Source organism: Oncorhynchus tshawytscha, linkage group LG04 (genome assembly GCF_018296145.1).
Source record: "Oncorhynchus tshawytscha isolate Ot180627B linkage group LG04, Otsh_v2.0, whole genome shotgun sequence".
Lineage (NCBI taxonomy): Eukaryota > Metazoa > Chordata > Actinopteri > Salmoniformes > Salmonidae > Oncorhynchus > Oncorhynchus tshawytscha.
Window position 1 is genome coordinate 28,804,607 of NC_056432.1, and position 18,062 is coordinate 28,822,668.

General features: G+C 43.8%; 1 protein-coding gene across 5 annotated transcripts; it reads right to left on the reverse strand.

Moving 5' to 3' along the window:
• Positions 1-1,590: 1,590 nt before the first annotated feature.
• On the reverse strand, positions 1,591-18,062 carry dbnlb (drebrin-like b). Of its 5 annotated transcripts, XM_024417562.2 has the most exons (15): positions 17,861-18,061; positions 16,880-16,935; positions 16,329-16,441; positions 16,157-16,231; positions 15,322-15,468; positions 11,919-11,996; positions 11,601-11,752; positions 11,436-11,490; positions 11,101-11,175; positions 5,377-5,491; positions 4,908-5,024; positions 3,386-3,499; positions 3,114-3,193; positions 2,816-2,900; positions 1,591-2,578 (listed from the first exon to the last, which is right to left on the reverse strand). In XM_024417562.2, exons 1-15 carry the CDS (start codon positions 17,941-17,943, stop codon positions 2,442-2,444), a joined length of 1,482 nt encoding a protein of 493 aa, XP_024273330.2. In that variant the 5' UTR covers positions 17,944-18,061; the 3' UTR covers positions 1,591-2,441. The 5 variants fall into 5 exon arrangements, with proteins under 5 accessions (XP_024273330.2, XP_024273331.2, XP_024273332.2 ...); XM_024417563.2 differs by lacking the exon at positions 11,101-11,175 and having other exon boundaries at positions 17,861-18,062; XM_024417564.2 differs by lacking the exon at positions 4,908-5,024 and having other exon boundaries at positions 17,861-18,060.

Below are 18,062 nucleotides of genomic sequence, written 5' to 3' on the forward strand. Positions count from 1 at the left end.
GTGTAACTGGTCCCTGAAATAGTCCATTATACAAATTCTCCAGGGGCTGAAGAGAGCAGGGAGGATATGGGGATGAGCTCTTTAGCATAACCATCATATACAGTTGAAGTCAGAAGTTTACATACACCTTAGCCAAATACATTTAAACTCAGTTTTTTACAATTCCTGACATTTAATCGTAGTTAGAATTCCCTATCTTAGGTCAGTTAGGATCACCACTTTATTTTAAGATTGTGAAATGTCAGAATAATAGTAGAGAATTATTTCTTTCATCACATTCCCAGGGGGTCAGATATTCAATATTTGGTAGCATTGCCATTAAATTGTTTAACTTGGGTCAAATGTTTTGGGTAGCCTTCCACAAGCTTCCCACAATAAGTTGGGTGAACTTTGGCCCATTCCTCCTGACAGAGCTGGTGTAACAGAGTCAGGTTTGTTGGCTTCCTTGCTCGCACACACCTTTTCCAGTTCTGCCCACAAATTTTCAATAGGATTGAGATCAGGGCTTTCTGATGGCCACTCCAATACCTCGACTTTCTTGTCCTTAAGCCATTTTGCAAAAAACTTTGGAAGTATGCTGGGGGTCATTGTCCATTTGGAAGACCCATTTGCGACCAAGCTTTAACTTCCCGACTGATGTCTTGAGATGTTGCTTTAATATATCCACATAATTTTTCTTTCTCATGATGCCATCTATTTTGTGAAGTGCACCAGTCCCTCCTGCAGCAAAGCACCCCCACAACATGATGCTGCCACCCCCGTGCTTCACAGTTGGGATGGTGTTCTTCGGCTTGCAAGCATCCCCCTTTTTTCTCCAAACATAACGATGGTCATTATGGCCAAACTGTTCTATTTATGTTTCATCAGACCAGATGACAAAAAGTACAATATTTGTCCCCATGTGCAGTTGCAAACCGTAGTCTGGCTTTTTTATGGCGGTTTTGGAGCAGTGGCTTCTTCCTTGCTGAGCGGCCTTTCAGGTTATGTCGATATAGGACTCATTTGACTGTGGATATAGATACGTTTGTACCCGTTTCCTCCAGCATCTTCACAAGGTCCTTTGCTTTTGTTCTGGGATTGATTTGCACTTTTTGCACCAAAGTGCATTCATCTCTAAGAGAAAGAACACGTCTCCTTCCTGAGCGGTATGACAGCTGCATGGTCCCATGGTGTTTATACTTGCATACTATTGTTTGTACAGATGAACGTGGTACCTTCAGGCGTTTGGAAATTGCTCCCAAGGATGAACCAGACTTGGAGGTCTACAAGTTTGAGTTCTTGGCTGATTTCTTTTGATTTTCCCATGATGTCAATCAAAGAGGCACAGAGTTTGAAGAAAGGTCTTGAAATACATCCACAGGTACACCTCCAATTGACTCAAATGATGTCAATTAGCCTATCAGAAGCTTCTAAAGCCATGACATCATTTTCTGGAATTTTCCAAGCCGTTTAAAGGCAGTCAACTTAGTGTATGTAAACTTCTGACCCACTGGAATTGTGATACAGTGAATTATAAGTGAAATAATCTGTCTGTAAACAATTGTTGGAAAAATGACTTGTGTCATGCACAAAATAGATGTCCTAACAGACTTGCCAAAACTGTATTTTAATGAGTACAACCTAAGTGTATGTAAACTTACGGACTTCAGCGGTATTAAAAAAATAAAAGTATTTCACAAGAATATGATTGTCATTATTTACACCCCTATTTTCCCTCAAGTTCAGCCACCCAGAGAGCATAGCAAATATAGAACCTTTTGGTTTTCTAATAATCAATTCCACTGCAATACCAAACTACTGTTGGAAATTCACACAGGATTCCTTTCAAGCAAAATCATTTCTGACAAAGAAATACTCACATAAAATATTAGTCTGAGGAAAAGGCAAAAAAAGGCCAAAGATCATAGTTGGTACCATTATGTGAGCTATGAAATATTATCCTGAACCCAACAGGAGTGAATGCTACAAATAACAAAAATAGTATATCTGGAACAAAACTGGATTCACTTTTTAAGGAATGTGATCTACAAGTGCTATTAATGTTCGCAATGGAAACTTGAATTGAAAATCTGAAAAGCCTGACAATTTACTGCATCACATTAAAAGGTGAGAGATTCAGTTTGGGGTTGGCCAGTATATGGGTTTTCATCAAAACCTAAACTATGCCATCTAACGCCTCACAACATCAACAACATAATTGAATTGCTTCCTTCAACAGGGATAGATTTGCGCGACCCCTGGTCCCATGGTTATTGTTCATATATTGGTCCATAATGTGGCAGATTCAGTTCAGCAAACTATTCTAAAGGGTTCACTGTTGAGTTACTTCTGTCCTGCTGTGTTCTGGACCAAGCAGTTTTCCTACTGCCAAATTCTTCTGGGGGGGGTCTTTTCTATTCTGCCTCCAATATGCTGATCTAGTGAGTGGGTGAGGTATGGACCTAAATAACCTCCACGTAATTGGCTGGGAACATTCCAAAATGCCCGTCTGGGCTGTAGCCCCGCCACCAGCCCTCGTCAATCATCTCGATGCCAGTGATGATGTCGTCAGGATCGAAGGAGATCTCTGTGTCATCAGCTGTGGAATGAAAAGAGGAGCAATACTTCAGGTCACTATGCCCATTCAGATATACTTATGGTATTATTTGACGGTGTCTATTCCCTCACAGACTGCCAGTTTCCTACTAGCAGTTCCACCCATATCGATTCTCCGTTTTGGGGCAAAACGTCACGGTTACACATTTGTCACATACAGAACCAGTTCAGTGGACCGAGTATCAGCTGAAATTTTTGTGTAGGCTGTGATGATGCTTACCAGCCTGGTAGTCGTATAGAGCCCTGGCACAGACACCTCGGTCCATCTTCTCCCCTGCAGGCACCTCAAATGTGTTCTCTTCCACCTGAGGGAACAACAAGGGGTGCTGTACCTCTGAGAATGCCCTTCAAGTGTTACGTTCAACTGCAAATATTACCCATTACATCTTCTTTTGACATGAATGGCATTTGAATAATGAGAAAGTATTTTCAGATTACAAAACGTATGTTGTCTCCGTTTATAATTAAATCCTCACCCTTGCGGAATGATTCTCACATGTGCAATGACAAATATTCACCTGTGGGGGCTCCTCATAGAGATCATTTTGGGGTGGCTCTGTGGGATGGTTGTGCTGAGTGGGAGGAGCTGGTGCCTTCACTGAAAAAGGGAAAAAGGTCAATTGTATTTTTTTAAAGACCATCTCCCTCCACCAACAGGTGGCAGCAGCAGCAGGGATCCAGAATACAAAGTAACTTAGAAATGTGTCCAGAGAAATGGTCATGATGATTCACAGATGAGATGAATGACTGTTCTGTGTTCAGACTGAGGTGCATTTGGAGTAGGGCCCACCTTCATCTTGCCACTGTTCCTCAGGGACTGCATCCTGAACAGGGGTTGCATCCTGCTCATCCAAGCACTCAGACTGGGATGACTCATCCACAACGAGCTCATCCACACTGGGTTCTTATTAAGATATACACACACATGATATAGGAGCACAGATACACACAGATGGCCACAAATGTACACATATACTAAGGCATGCACTCAGAAATATTCAGAAACTGAATATATCAGCCAGGTCACCCGTGATACAAGTCAGAAGTCAACATTCATCCATGGCTGAGGACATCAGGAGATGACGTGGAAACCAGCCACTGTGAGCACTGTTAACTTCAAGTAGGTTTCGGTTTTGATAGGGTGCATCTGCCTCTGATTCCATTGGTTGCATGTTCGATTCCAGTGATAGAAAGTTGTTTAATATTTTTGTTCTAAGCCTATTCTAAACCTTAACCATTCGGTGTTAATTTTTTATGTTATTTTACCTTTATTTAACCAGGTAGGCTAGTTGAGAACAAGTTCATTTACAACTGCAACCTGGCCAAGATAAAGCAAAGCAGTGCGACAAGAACAACACAGTTACACATGGAATGAACAAGCGTACAGTCAGTAACACAATGGGGAAAAAAAGAAAGTCTATATACAGTGTGTGCAAATGGCATGAGGTGTTAAGGCAATAAATAGTAGCGAAGTAATTACAATTTAGCTAATTAACACTGGAGTGATAGCTGTGCAGATGATGATGTGGAAGTAGAAATACTGGTTTGCAAAATTTCAGAAAAGTAAATACAAACAATATGGGGATGAGGTAGGTAGATTGGGTGGGCTATTTACAGATGGGATACGTACAGCTGCAGTGATCAGTTAGCTGCTCAAATAGCTGATGTTCAAAGTTAGTGAGGGAAATATAAGTCTCCAGCTTCAGCAACTTTTGCAATTCGTTCCAATCATTGGCAGCAGATAACTAGAAGGAGAGGCTGGCTGGCAACTGAAAGGAGGTGTTGGCTTTGGGGATGACCAGTGAGATATACCTTTTGGCCCGTGCACTGCCCATGGGCCGCCACAGGAGTCCTAGCGCGATGGGACAAGGACATCCCTGCCTGCCAAACCCTCCCCTAACCCGGATGACGCTGGGCCAATTGTGCGCCACCCCGTGGGTCTCCCGGTCGCGGCCGGCTGGGACAGAGCCTGGACTTGAACCCAGAATCTCTAGTGGCACAGCTAGCAATACGATGCTCGGGAGGCCTTGGCTACAGTGATCTAATGTGGGCATGATGAGGTACAGTGGTCTAATCATGGGCATGAGCCTCAGGGTGACGTTAAATTGCAGTAACAAGAAAGCAAATGGAGTAGCATTAGGTCAATAATTTGGACTGATTGATTGAAAGGGAGCAGCATCAGGTAGAGATTGGACCGAAACATCTCTTGTATGTCACACAGTCACCCATGTGTGAAGTATTTCTCTCTCTCTGTGTGTGTGTGTGAGATAGGGCAGGGTCAGTTTGTGTCAGTGGTATGAGTGAGCTCAGACCTGCAGCAGGGACAGGAGAGGCAGAGCCTGCAGAAAGTGGGGAGGCTTGGCGCAGGGGCGAGCGGGATGGCTCAGGCTCACATGGTTGCTTAGAGAGAAAAGGGCTTTGCAAACGCCCTGAGAAACACACACCAGAGCAGACAGACATACACATTGGCCGGAGAGGTTACCCAGCAGAGTAGACAACACAAAGCAGATGTGGTCTAGAGACAAGATGTGATACGAGACAGTCTGTGTCTGACAATGAGTTAAAGCTGATGAAGGCAGAGTAATACAATAAAAATCTCCTCCTGCATGTTTCAACATGGCCCAGACAATCCCCTGATCTCCCCCACACCTGACAGATAGCTAGCAGGTACATTTATGAAACACCCATGGCAGAAACATTTGACAGAATAATCTAAAATCCTCATTAGGAACTACACTTGTCATATTAATAGCAAACAGTTGTATTGAATTAGTAGCCTACCTGGCTGGGGGCTGGCAGTGGCGTGGGCAGCAGCAGGGGTGTCCATGCCCTTCTCTCTCTGCTTGAACATCTCTCTGGGGTTCATAGAGCGCTGTGAGATCAGATTGGCTGCCTCCTGAAACACACAGTGAGAGTCAGACATGCACACTGGCCACTGTAGAGCTATAGAAAGGGAAGGGAATGGGGGATACCTAGTCAGTTGTACAACTGAATGCATTCAACTGAAATGTGTCTCCGGAATTTAACCCAACCCCAGGGTTAATTGCATCGCTCAGGGGCTCATGGGATTTTTACCTTCTCAGCTCAGAACTCTTAGTAGTTTAACACCCCAGTGAAATTCACTGCTGATAAGCAAAATGGCATGATCTACAGCAGGGGTTAGCAAAACCTGGCCCGGAATTCAGGCAAAAATTAGTTCAGGTGGGCTTTCACGCTTCAGCAAACAAAGGAAAGGAGGGGTGCTCAACAACAAAAATCATGAGACGTTCTTAACAAGAAAAACGTCCCAAATTCTAGGTAGAAATTAGTTGGAGCACAAGATTTATATATTTTAGCTCTCTTTAATCCATTGTACAGGACGCAAACAGGTGACTGACAGAGGTCAAGTTGAAGTCTTCATCAGAGTGGCCTGACCATTTATAGCCTGGTGGCCCATTGAGACACAACAATGTAAGAAAATTATAATTGAAACATAAGGTAAATGGCAAATTGTAGCACAAAAAAACTACAAATAATAAGAGAAATAGTGTGTCTCGTTAATAAATAGGCCATGTCAAAATATACATTTATATTTGTTTGTGAATCCGGAAACACAGCGACACCAAAAATCTAAGCAAGAACATTAAAGAAACGAGGACAGTGAAAACTCATTGTTAAGCCCAGGGGTGTAAGACTCAGTACATGGAGGGCCGGCCTATTGTCAGCCTTGTGTGCAATGCAGAGTTTTAATGCTCGTATAATTTGACCAATATAAGCAGCACCACAGATGCATTTGAGCATGTATATAACATTTGTTGTGCTACAATTAATGACGCTCTGGATTTTATATTCTTTCCCTGTTCTCGGGTGGTAAAAAACATATGTATTGGTCAGCCAATAATAAAAAGTTTACCACCTGGGAACAGGTGGTAAATCCAAAGCGTCATCATTATTTTCTTACATTGTTGTGTCTCAATGGGCCACTAGGCTATAAATAGGAGCTAAGCACAAAGGTTAGATCACTCTGAGGACGACGTCAGCTTGACCTTAAAACGTCAGTCACCTGTTCACATCCTGTACAATGGATTAGAGGGAGCTAAATGAAATCAAATCCTGCTTTTTTTTGTTGAGTGCTTCAACTCCTTTCTACCTCGAAGTAATCTGATTTGTGTATGTGTGTTACACACACACAAAAGTATGTGGACACCCGTTCAAATAAGTGGATTCGGCTATTTCAGCCACACCCGTTGCTGACAGGTATATAAAGCATAAGTGCCTGACCTCACTAACTCCCTGCAACAATGTTCTAAAATCTAGTGGAAAGTCTTCCCAGAAGAGTGGAGGCTGTTATAGCAGCAAAGTGGTGGACCAACTCCATATTAATGCCCATGATTTTGGAATGAGATGTTCGACGAGCAGATGTCCACACACTTCTGGTCATGCAGTGTCTGTGATCGTGTCTCAATGTAATCATGGTATGAAAATGTTATTTTCAAATTTTAAAAAAAGCAGGAAGCACTCGTTCTATAAAAAAGTGCTCAGATGAAGCAGATGCGAAACTACGGGACTATTTTGCTATCACAGACTAGAACATGTTCCGGGATTCTTCCGATGGCATTGAGGAGTACACGACATCAGTCACTGGCTTTATCAATAAGTGCATCGAGGACGTCATCCCAACAGTGACTGTACGTACATACCCCAACCAGAAGCCATGGATTACAGGCAACATTGAGCTAAAGGGCAGAGCTGCCCCTTTCAAGGGGCAATGCCCTCCAACGAACATTCAAACAGGCAAAGCGTCAATACAGGGCAAAGATTGAATCATACTACACTGGCTCCGATGCTCGTCTTATGTGGCAGGGCTTGCAAACAATTACAGACTACAAAGGGAAGCACAGTTCCGAGCTGCCCGGTGACATGAGCCTACCAGACGAGCTAAATCACTTCTATGCTCGCTTCGAGGCAAGCAGCACTGAGGCATGCATGAGAGCATCAGCTGTTCCGGACAACTGTGTGATCACACTCTCCATAGCCGACGTGAGTAAGACCTTTAAACAGGTCAACATTCACAAGGATGTGGGGCCAGACGGATTACCAGGACGTGTGCTCCGGGCATGTGCTGACCAATTGGCAGGTGTCTTCACTGACATTTTCAACATGTCCCTGATTGAGCCTGTAATACCAACATGTTTCAAGCAGACCACCATAGTCCCTGTGCCCAAGAACACAAAGGCAACCTGCCTAAATGACTACAGACCCATAGCACTCATGTCTGTAGCCATTAAGTGTTTTGAAAGGCTGGTCATGGCTCACATTAACACCATTATCACAGAAATCCGAGACCCACTCCAATTTGCATACCACCCAAACAGATCAACAGATGATGCAATCTCTATTGCACTCCACACTACCCTTTCCAACCTGGACAAAAGGAACACTTATGTGAGAATGCTATTCATTGACTACAGCTCAGCGTTCAACACCATAGTGCCCTCAAAGCTCATCACTAAGCTAAGGATCCTGGGACTAAACACCTCCCTCTGCAACTGTATCCTGGACTTCCTGACGGGCCACCCCCAGGTGGTGAGGGTAGGTAGCAACACATCTGCCACACTGATCCTCAACACTGGAGCTCCCCAGGGGTAGTGCTTAGCCCCCTCCTGTACTCCCTGTTCACCCATGACTGCATGGCCAGGCACGACTCCAACACCATCATTAAGTTTGCTGACGACAATGACGAGACAGCCTACAGGGAGGAGGTCAGAGATCTGGCCGGGTGGTGCCAGAATAATCACCTATCCCTCAACGTAACCAAGACTAAGGAGATGATTGTGGACTACAGGAAAAGGAGGACTGAGCACGAACACATTCTCATCGACAGGGCTGTAGTGGAGCAGGTTGAGAGCTTCACGTTCCTTGGTGTCCACATCAACAAACTAGAATGGTCCAAACACACCAAGACGATCGTGAAGATGGCACGACAAAGCTTATTCCCCCTCAGGAAACTAAAAAGATTTGGCATGGGTCCTCAGATCCTCAAAAGGTTCTACAGCTGCAACAGAGAGAATTCTGACTGTTGCATCCCTGCCTGGTACGGCAATTGCTCGGCCTCCGACCGCAAGGCACTAGAGGGTAGTGTGTACGGCCCAATACATCACTTGGGCTAAGCTGCCTGCCATCTAGGACCTCTACGCCAGGCGGTGTCAGAGGAATGCCCTAAAAATTGTCAAAGAACTCAACCAACCCAGTCAAAGACTGTTCTATCTACTACCGCATGGCAAGTGGTACCCGAGTGCCAAGTCTAAGACAAAAAGGCTTCTCAACAGTTTTTACCCCCAAGCCAAAATATTCCTGAACAGGTAATCAAATGGCTACCCGGACTATTTGCATTGTGTGCCCATGCCCCCCAACCACTCTTTTACGCTGCTGCTACTCTCTCTTGATCATATATGCATAGTCACCTTAACCATATCTACATGTACATACTCCCTCAATCAGGCCGACTAACTGGTGCCTGTATGTAGCCTCGCTACTGTTATAGCCTCGCTACTGTATATAGCCTTGCAACTTATTTTTCACTGTTGTTTTATTTTTTTACTTATCCATTGTTCACCTAATACCTTTTTTGCACTGTTGGTTAGAGCCTGTAAGTAAGCATTTCACTGTACACCCGTTGTATTCGGCACACGTGACAAATAAACTTTGATTTGAAATACAATCTTGTTGCTTTTAGTTGTGATCAATGTGTAGTGTCCAAATTCTTATACAAATTATTTTCCATCCCCCAAATCATTCCCTCAAACAAAAATCAGCCCCCGGCTGAAACTAGTTGCTTACCCCTGATCCTACAGTATGAAAAAACATGTACAATTTCTTTATTATGTCTAAAGAAAATGTAGAAGATAAAGAATGTACAGACAGGAAAATTACTAAGTTAAACTGTGGAGACTTTGGATTCAAGCAAAGAACAGGTTTGATCGAGTCATTGAAAAGGGAAGCAGTTCTGAGTAAGCGTATAGGGAGAATTTGGACAATCACATTTAAAAATGATGCAGAAAAATTAATCCATGCTTTTGTCACTTCTAGGTTAGACTGCAATGCTCTACTTTCCGGCTACCCGGATAAAGCACTAAATAAACTTCAGTTGGTGCTAAATACGGCTGCTAGAATCCTGAATAGAACCAAAATTTTTTATCATATTACTCCAGTGCTAGCCTCTCTACACTGGCTTCCTGTCAAAGCAAGGGCTGATTTCAAGGTTTTACTGCTAACCTACAAAGCATTACATGGGCTTGCTCCTACCTCTCTCTCTGATTTGGTCCTGCCGTACATACCTACACGTACGCTACGGTCACAAGACGCAGGCCTCCTAATTGTCCCTAGAATTTCTAAGCAAACAGCTGGAGGCAGTGCTTTCTCCTATAGAGCTCCATTTTTATGGAACGGTCTGCCTACCCATGTCAGAGACGCAAACTCGGTCTCAACCTTTAAGTCTTTACTGAAGACTCATCTCTTCAGTGGGTCATATGATTGAGTGTAGTCTGGCCCAGGAGTGGGAAGGTGAACGGAAAGGCTCTGGAGCAACGAACCGCCCTTGCTGTCTCTGCCTGGCCGGTTCCCCTCTTTCCACTGGGATTCTCTGCCTCTAACCCTATTACAGGGGCTGAGTCACTGGCTTACTGGGGCTCTCTCATGCCGTCCCTGGAAGGGGTGCGCCACCTGAGTGGGTTGATTAACTGATGTGGTCATCCTGTCTGGGTTGGCGCCCCCCCTTGGGTTGTGCCATGGCGGAGATCTTTGTGGGCTATACTCAGCCTTGTCTCAGGATGGTAAGTTGGTGGTTGAAGATATCCCTCTAGTGGTGTGGGGGCTGTGCTTTGGCAAAGTGGGTGGGGTTATATCCTTCCTGTTTGGCCCTGTCCGGGGGTGTCCTCGGATGGGGCCACAGTGTCTCCTGACCCCTCCTGTCTCAGCCTCCAGTATTTATGCTGCAGTAGTTTGTGTCGGGGGGCTAGGGTCAGTTTGTTATATCTGGAGTACTTCTCCTGTCCTATTCGGTGTCCTGTGTGAATCTAAGTGTGCGTTCTCTAATTCTCTCCTTCTCTCTTTCTTTCTCTCTCTCGGAGGACCTGAGCCCTAGGACCATGCCCCAGGACTACCTGACATGATGACTCCTTGCTGTCCCCAGTTCACCTGGCCGTGCTGCTGCTCCAGTTTCAACTGTTCTGCCTTATTATTATTCGACCATGCTGGTCATTTATGAACATTTGAACATCTTGGCCATGTTCTGTTATAATCTCCACCCGGCACATCCAGAAGAGGACTGGCCACCCCACATAGCCTGGTTCCTCTAGGTTTCTTCCTAGGTTTTGGCCTTTCTAGGGAGTTTTTCCTAGGCACCGTGCTTCTACACCTGCATTGCTTGCTGTTTGGGGTTTTAGGCTGGGTTTCTGTACAGCACTTTGAGATATCAGCTGATGTACGAAGGGCTATATAAATAAATTTGATTTGATTTGAACTCACATTGGCTTTCTCCACAGATTCACCACGCTTCATCCCTTTCTTCTGAGTTGCCTGGAAGTCCTTCTCCTGCTCCTCCTGATGGTGCATCACACATAATTGAACACTACCTCAGAGGCTACACCTAATGGTTCTGTTTAGTTTGTTCTTGTGCTAATATTATGTCCTAAATTTGTGCTTTGACATTTAAAAACATAATTGAGGTGGGGTGCATGTTGCAGACTGACCTACTGCCTCCCACATGAGGATAAACTACCAGTTAAACATAACAGAACTGATTTGAACTGATTCTCCTCAGACTGCAGGCATGTCCTGCTGTAAGCCAGCAGAAAACTCACCCATTGTTGTTTCTCATCTTCTCTGCTCTCAGCTTCCTGCTGCTGCTGGTACTTCCTGTTAAACAAATGGTTGTTAAAAGAAGGAAGTAGACAATGCAAACCAGTCTGTCAATAAGGTCAGCTAGATAACCAACAGCTAAGTGAACTAACCACAGTTTTACTCACTTCTGCTGGTCGATCATAGAGGCCCTTTCCTTGTCTCTCTTCTCTCTGAGAGTTGCCTCCTTGGCCTCTCGATCCTTCCTGTCTTTCTCCAGCTTCTGGCGCTCCTCGTCTGCCTTGCAGCGCTCCTCCTGTCGCCGCTTCTCCTCATCTTTCTGAGACAGACACATTGGCCATGAGCACAAGGTTAGGGTAATGTAAAATGTGTCATAACGGCCACATGACACCAGAACACGCTGAGCTATGATCAAACAAATATAACCAGTCTGTAGAGGATCAGTGAGTCCCTGTAGTGGGAGAAAGGTGTTGAAGCTGGCTTACCTCTGCCTGCGCCCAGAAGTTGTCTTTATTGGTGCGTTTGATTTCAGACATAGCGTTGGTCTTCTGATAGACAGAGCCCTGTCATAACAAAATGTGTTAGAGAACAACAAAAATCTCCTATGCTCCAAACAAGTTGTCACTCCTGGACACCAACCCCTACCCGGATCCAATACTGACGCAGCATGTTGGTTTATTATGGGGGAGTTAACAGGCTTTAAAACAACCTGCCTTGTCTGGCCTGGTTTCGTTGGCTCCAGCCCTGGCCACCAATCATGAGCCCCAACTAAACGTCTGAATTCTACTGCAGACGAGTCATTGTAAACAACCAGCTGCACCATCACAACAACCAACACATTGAAAACTAACTCACACTAAAAAAACTCATCAAATCAGATTTTATTTGTCACATGCGCTGAATACAACAGTGAAATGCATACTTACAAGCCATTAACCAACAATGCAGTTAAGAAAATAAAAAAATTAAAAGTAAGATAAGAATAACAAATAAAGGAACAGCAGTAAATTACAATAGTGGGGCTATATACAGGGGGTACCAGTACAGAGCCAATGTGCAGGGGCACCGGTGTTGTTGTAATTTAGGTAATATGTACATGTAGGTAGAGTTATTAAAACGACTATGCATAGATAATAAGAGAGTAGCAACATCGTAGAAGGGGGAGGAGGGTAGAAGCTGTTTAGAAGCCTCTTGGACCTAGACTTGGCGCTCAAGGTACAGCTTGCCATGCGGTAGGAGAGAACAGTATGACTAGGGTGCCTGGAGTCTGAATTTTTAGGGCCTTCCTCTGACACCGCCTGGTATAGAGGTCCTGGATGGCAGGAGGGTTGGCCCCGGTGGTATACTGAGCCGTATGCACTACCCTCCGTAGTGCCTTGCGGTCGGAGGCCGAGCAGTTGCCATACCAAGCAGTGATACAACCCGTCAGGATGCTCTTGATGGTGCAACTGTAGAACCTTTTGAGGATCTGAGGACCTGCGCCAAATCTTTTCAGTCTCCTGAGGGGGAATAAGTTGACATGCCCTCTTCACGACTGTCTTGGTGTACTTGGATCATGTTAGTTTGTTGGCGATGTGGATGCCAAGGAACTTGAAGCTCTCAACCTGCTCCACTACAACCCCGTCGATGAGAATGGAGGCGTGCTCAGTCCTCCTATTCCTGCAGTCCACAATCATCTCCCTTGTCTTGATCACGTTGAGGGAGAGGTTGTTGTCCTTTCACAACATGGTCAGGTCTCTGACCACCTCCCTGTAGGCAGTCTTATAATTGTCGGTGATCAGGCCTACCACTGTTGTGTCATCAGCAAACTTAATGACGGTGTTGGAGTCGGGCCTGGCTGTGCAGTCATGAGTGAACAGGGAGTACAGGAGGGGGCTGAGCACGCACCCCTGAGGGGCCCCAGTGTTGAGGATCAGTATGGTGGTTGTGCCTTACCACCTGGGGGCAGTCCGTCAGAAAGTCCAGGAACCAGTTGCAGACGGAGGTGTTTAGACCCAGGGTCCTAAGCTTAGTGATGATCTTTGAGGGCACTATGGTGTTGAACGCTGAGTTGTAGTCAGTGAATAGCATTCTCAAATACAGTTGAAGTCGGAAGTTTACATACACCTTAGCCAAATACATTTAAACTCCGTTGTTCACAATTCCTGACATTTAAAGCTAGTAAAAGTTCCCGGTCTTAGGTCAGTCAGGATCACCACTTTATTTTAAGAATGTGAAATGTCAGAATAATAGTAGAAATAATTATTTATTTATTTCATCACATTCCCAGTGGGTCAGAAGTTTACATACACTCAATTTGTATTTGGTAGCATTGCCTTAAATTGTTTAACTTGGGTCAAACATTTTGAGTAGTCTTCAAACAGCTTCCCACAATAAGTTGGGTAAATTTTGGCCCATTCCTCCTGACAGAGCTGGTGTAACTGAGTCAGGTTTTTAGGCCTCCTTGCTCACACACGCTTTTTCAGTTATGCCAATACATTTTCTATAGGATTGAGGTCAGGGCTTTGTGAAGGCCACTCCAATACTTTGTTGTCCTTAAGCCATTTTGCCACAACTTTGAAAGTATGCTTAGGGTAATTGTCCATTTCGAAGACCCAGTTACGACCAAGCTTTAACTTCTCTAGGGTAGGGGGCAGCATTTGGAATTTTGGATGAAAAGCATGCCAAAATTAAACTGCCTTCTACTCAGGCCCAGAAGATAGGATATGCATGTAATTAGTAGATTTGGATAGAAAACACTCTAAAGTTTCCAAAACTGTTAAAATAATGTCTGTGAGTATAACAGTACTGATATGGCAGACGAAAACCTGAGAAAAATCCATTCGGGAAGTAGGACTTTGTTGTTGTTGTTGTAGTTTTCTATTCAATGCCATTACAGTATCCATTGACTTAGGACACAAATTGCAGTTCCTATGCCGTCCACTAGATGTCAACAGTCTTTAGAAATTGTTTCAGGCTTGTATTCTGAAAAATGAGGGAGTAAGAGCAGTCTGAATGAGTTGACCCTGCCGTGTCAGAGCTTTTTCAAGCGCGCGACCAGAGAGAGTGCCTTTCTTGTTTACCTTTTATATTGACGACGTTATTGCCTGTTTGATGGTTCGGAGGAGGGCATAGCGGGTTTTCTTATAAGCTTCCAGGTTAAAGTCTCACTCCTTGAAAGCATCACCTCTACCCTTTAGCTCAGTGCGAATGTTGCCTGTAATTCATGGCTTCTGGTTGGGGTATGTACGTACAATCACTGTGGGGACGACGTCCTCGATGCACTTATTGATAAAGCCAGTGACTGATGTGGTGTACTCCAATGCCATCGGAAGAATCCCGGAACATATTCCAGTCTGTGCTAGCAAAACAGTCCTATAGTTTAGCATCTGCTTCATCTGACCACTTAAAAAAAAAATGTATAGACAGAGTCACTGGTGCTTCCTGATGACATTTTTGCTTGTAAGTAGGAATCAGGAGGATAGAATTATGGTCTGTGGTGGTCTGACAGCTACGAAAAATACAGATGAAAACTCTGGGTAGATAGTATGGTCTACAGCTTATCATGAGACACTCTACCTCAGGCAAGCAAAACCTAGAGACTTCCTTAGATATCGTGCACCAGCTGTTGTTTACATATACACATAGGCCCCCGCCACGTGTCTTACCAGAGGCTGTTCATCCGCAGGCTTGTGCAGTAAATCTAACCAAAACGTCCACAGGCAGAGAAGTTATTACCGAAACAAATTAGCTATATGAGAGCATATCATTCGACCACAACACAACTTGCCTCACTTTCCAACATAATGTATGCACAGATCCTGATAAAATGAGGAAACAAGCTCATAATGCACAACTAAAATGTTTTAATCTCTAAAAAGGATAAGATGCTGTTTTTTTGGTACATACCACAGGTCCCTGGGGACCAGCGTCTCGGAACTTGTTGGACTCTTTGTGGAAGCTATAGTTGGCCCCCGAGGCCTTGCCCACCTTTTGCATAATAGCCTCAGGTTCCACATCCTCCTCTGCACGGGCATTTATTGTGACATGGGCGCCCTGGAATTACAGCAGACATTTTAGCTACAAATAACACACATCACAAATTCCAGATAAGGCCATGAAAGGGCTGTCCGTATGAGGGATATTTGATATCTGACAGCCACCACCCATAGATTTTGTTGACATGCAGTTAGCAAGGTGACTTTCATGATAACAACCGATAACTGGGACTACTTCAAGCGCCGATTTAGAAACCACAACTTCACCCAAAGCAGCCTCCAACTGCTGCTGCTTAACTCAAACTAGGGCTGTCAAACGATTAAAATAATTGAGTTAATGGCATTAATCGCGATTAATCAAAATGTTTGGATTTGCTCAATTTCAGCCATAGCGATTTGGGCCTTTATCCATTTAAAAAACAGTGCATACTATGGTTTAATTGTCAGAGACGGAAACACAAAATGATCTACACCAGAATGTTTTAATAGCTTAACACAGTCAAAAAATGTGCCAATAAACATGTCACGCATTAACTTTGACCGACCTATCTTAAACACCAACATGCTATTACCGGCACTTACAGAGGTGTCTATTCCTTTCCTGCAATAGCTATACATTTCATATCCTGTTGAGGCCAGTGTTACAAGTGTACACACAAAAAGTTGCATCCAGTGGATTTTCTTCCTTAGCTAAACCACAAGTTGTCTGTGTGGAGAAAATGTCTATAACATGCCAAATTAAATACCTTGAGAAAATTTGCCATGGAGCTGACATGATTCGCACATAGTCCTTTCCGGGCATCTTTCACACCTTCTCCAGTCTGAAACACAAATAGTCATGAGCATCATTCAATTTAAATTTAAAAATACAGAGGAGTGCCACCTTCAGAAGAAAAGGGAGCGTACCACAGCACTCACCCAGTTGATGAGGACATATTTGCACAGGCCAGAGTTTGGGTCCTGGACACGACAGAACGCATACATAATTTTCCCGCTGCTAAGTTCCTCCACCAGTTCCTCCAGTCCACCATCTGAAAAAGTATCATAATGTTGTCACATTGTAGAATGTATGTTCTATGCAAAGTAATGTACATTACTGTGTAAAGCTTACATTTTGTATACAATATGGCTACATGGCAGACAATAATGCCCGTAGGCACTTTCAACATGTTCCGTTTTTGACAGGGTATGTGCTGTAAGATTCTTCCTGCATTATACATGCTTTGGTTGCTACCTATCTTTTCACATATAAAAGTTGTTCTTATTGAAACAATAAAAGACGCACCTACTGCAAACTACTTACTACCTTTGCTTTCATCTTTTAAATTGCTTTACTGTGCTTGGAGAGCAATTCAGTAGCACACCATAAGTTAAGGTGATGATAATCTTAGACAACATTGCAGACTCAATTCCAAACGGAAAACATTTAAATGTTGGAGCCTTTCTAAGTTCCTGTGTACCACACTCACCTCCCTTCTCTGCCAATCGGATATCATTAGTGTTCCCCTCGTAGGTGTACAATGCCCTGCAGAGAAGAATGCCAGGTTACAGGATCACACTAGCATCGCAAATAGTAGATTGTTGTTTACACTGCTTATTAGGCTACCATACTGTCAACATCATTGTTCACATCCATGTAACACTTAGCCACTGCTTAAAAAGTTATTGCAGAATAGCATCCTGTTTAGGTGATGTGCCCTGATCAAACAAAAACATGACACTGGGTTGAACTGCATAACTTTGGAGCAGACCATTAACGTGAGCAACTGAGATCCTGTAATAGTGAACTATGTAATTATATGGTTTTAAAAAAACACTTCTGAGAGTCTGGTCCCCATTCAGCAATAGGAAGTGTGCTAAGAATGAAACCCTCTGGGTTTGATAAACCTCTTGAGAGGTAAACCAGGTTAATTAATTAATTCAGGTCATCTTGATCTTTAAACACTTCCACCAACAGGTTTCATTTGAACCTCAAATGACGAGTGAAATCATTTGCTCCAAGTACTTTTCTTTAGCTAAAATTAGCTGGTTAACGTTAGGTGCATGCAATATTTAGGCATTGCGACAACCTAAGAAATCAACCAAATAAAAACCACAAACCGCTGACGTAGCTACTAATGTTATCTAGCATCATCCTTACTTAGCTAACTAGCAAGCTAAAACGCTAAGGAAATTGGCAGACAACATGACATGGTCATCCGATTTGTATAATTGGCTACTGTACGAACATGGCAATAATAATTATACTGTTTCGTTGATACAAAATACGTTATTGCACAACAAGCAAGCCAGCTAACTAACTTACATGATAGACAAGATAAATTAAATGCTGTTAACCAAGGAGCTAACGTAGCTAGCTAACTAAAAATAGCGGATGCACCATTTGATGGCGATGCAATTAGATAGCTAGATAACGTTAGCGAGCTTTCCTGCGATGCTACTGTCCTTACCAATTGGTGTTGGATTTCTCATCTACCACCTCCTTGTAGGCATTTGTCAGGGCAATGCCGTTTTTGCTTAGGTTCACTGCCATCGTTCAGTCACGGAAACAGTTGTGTATTGCCGTGATAAACCCGTCCTACTCGCGGAGGAGAGGCGGTAAAAACGAATCGAATTGACTTCTGATTGAGATCTCAGCACACAGGAAGCTCG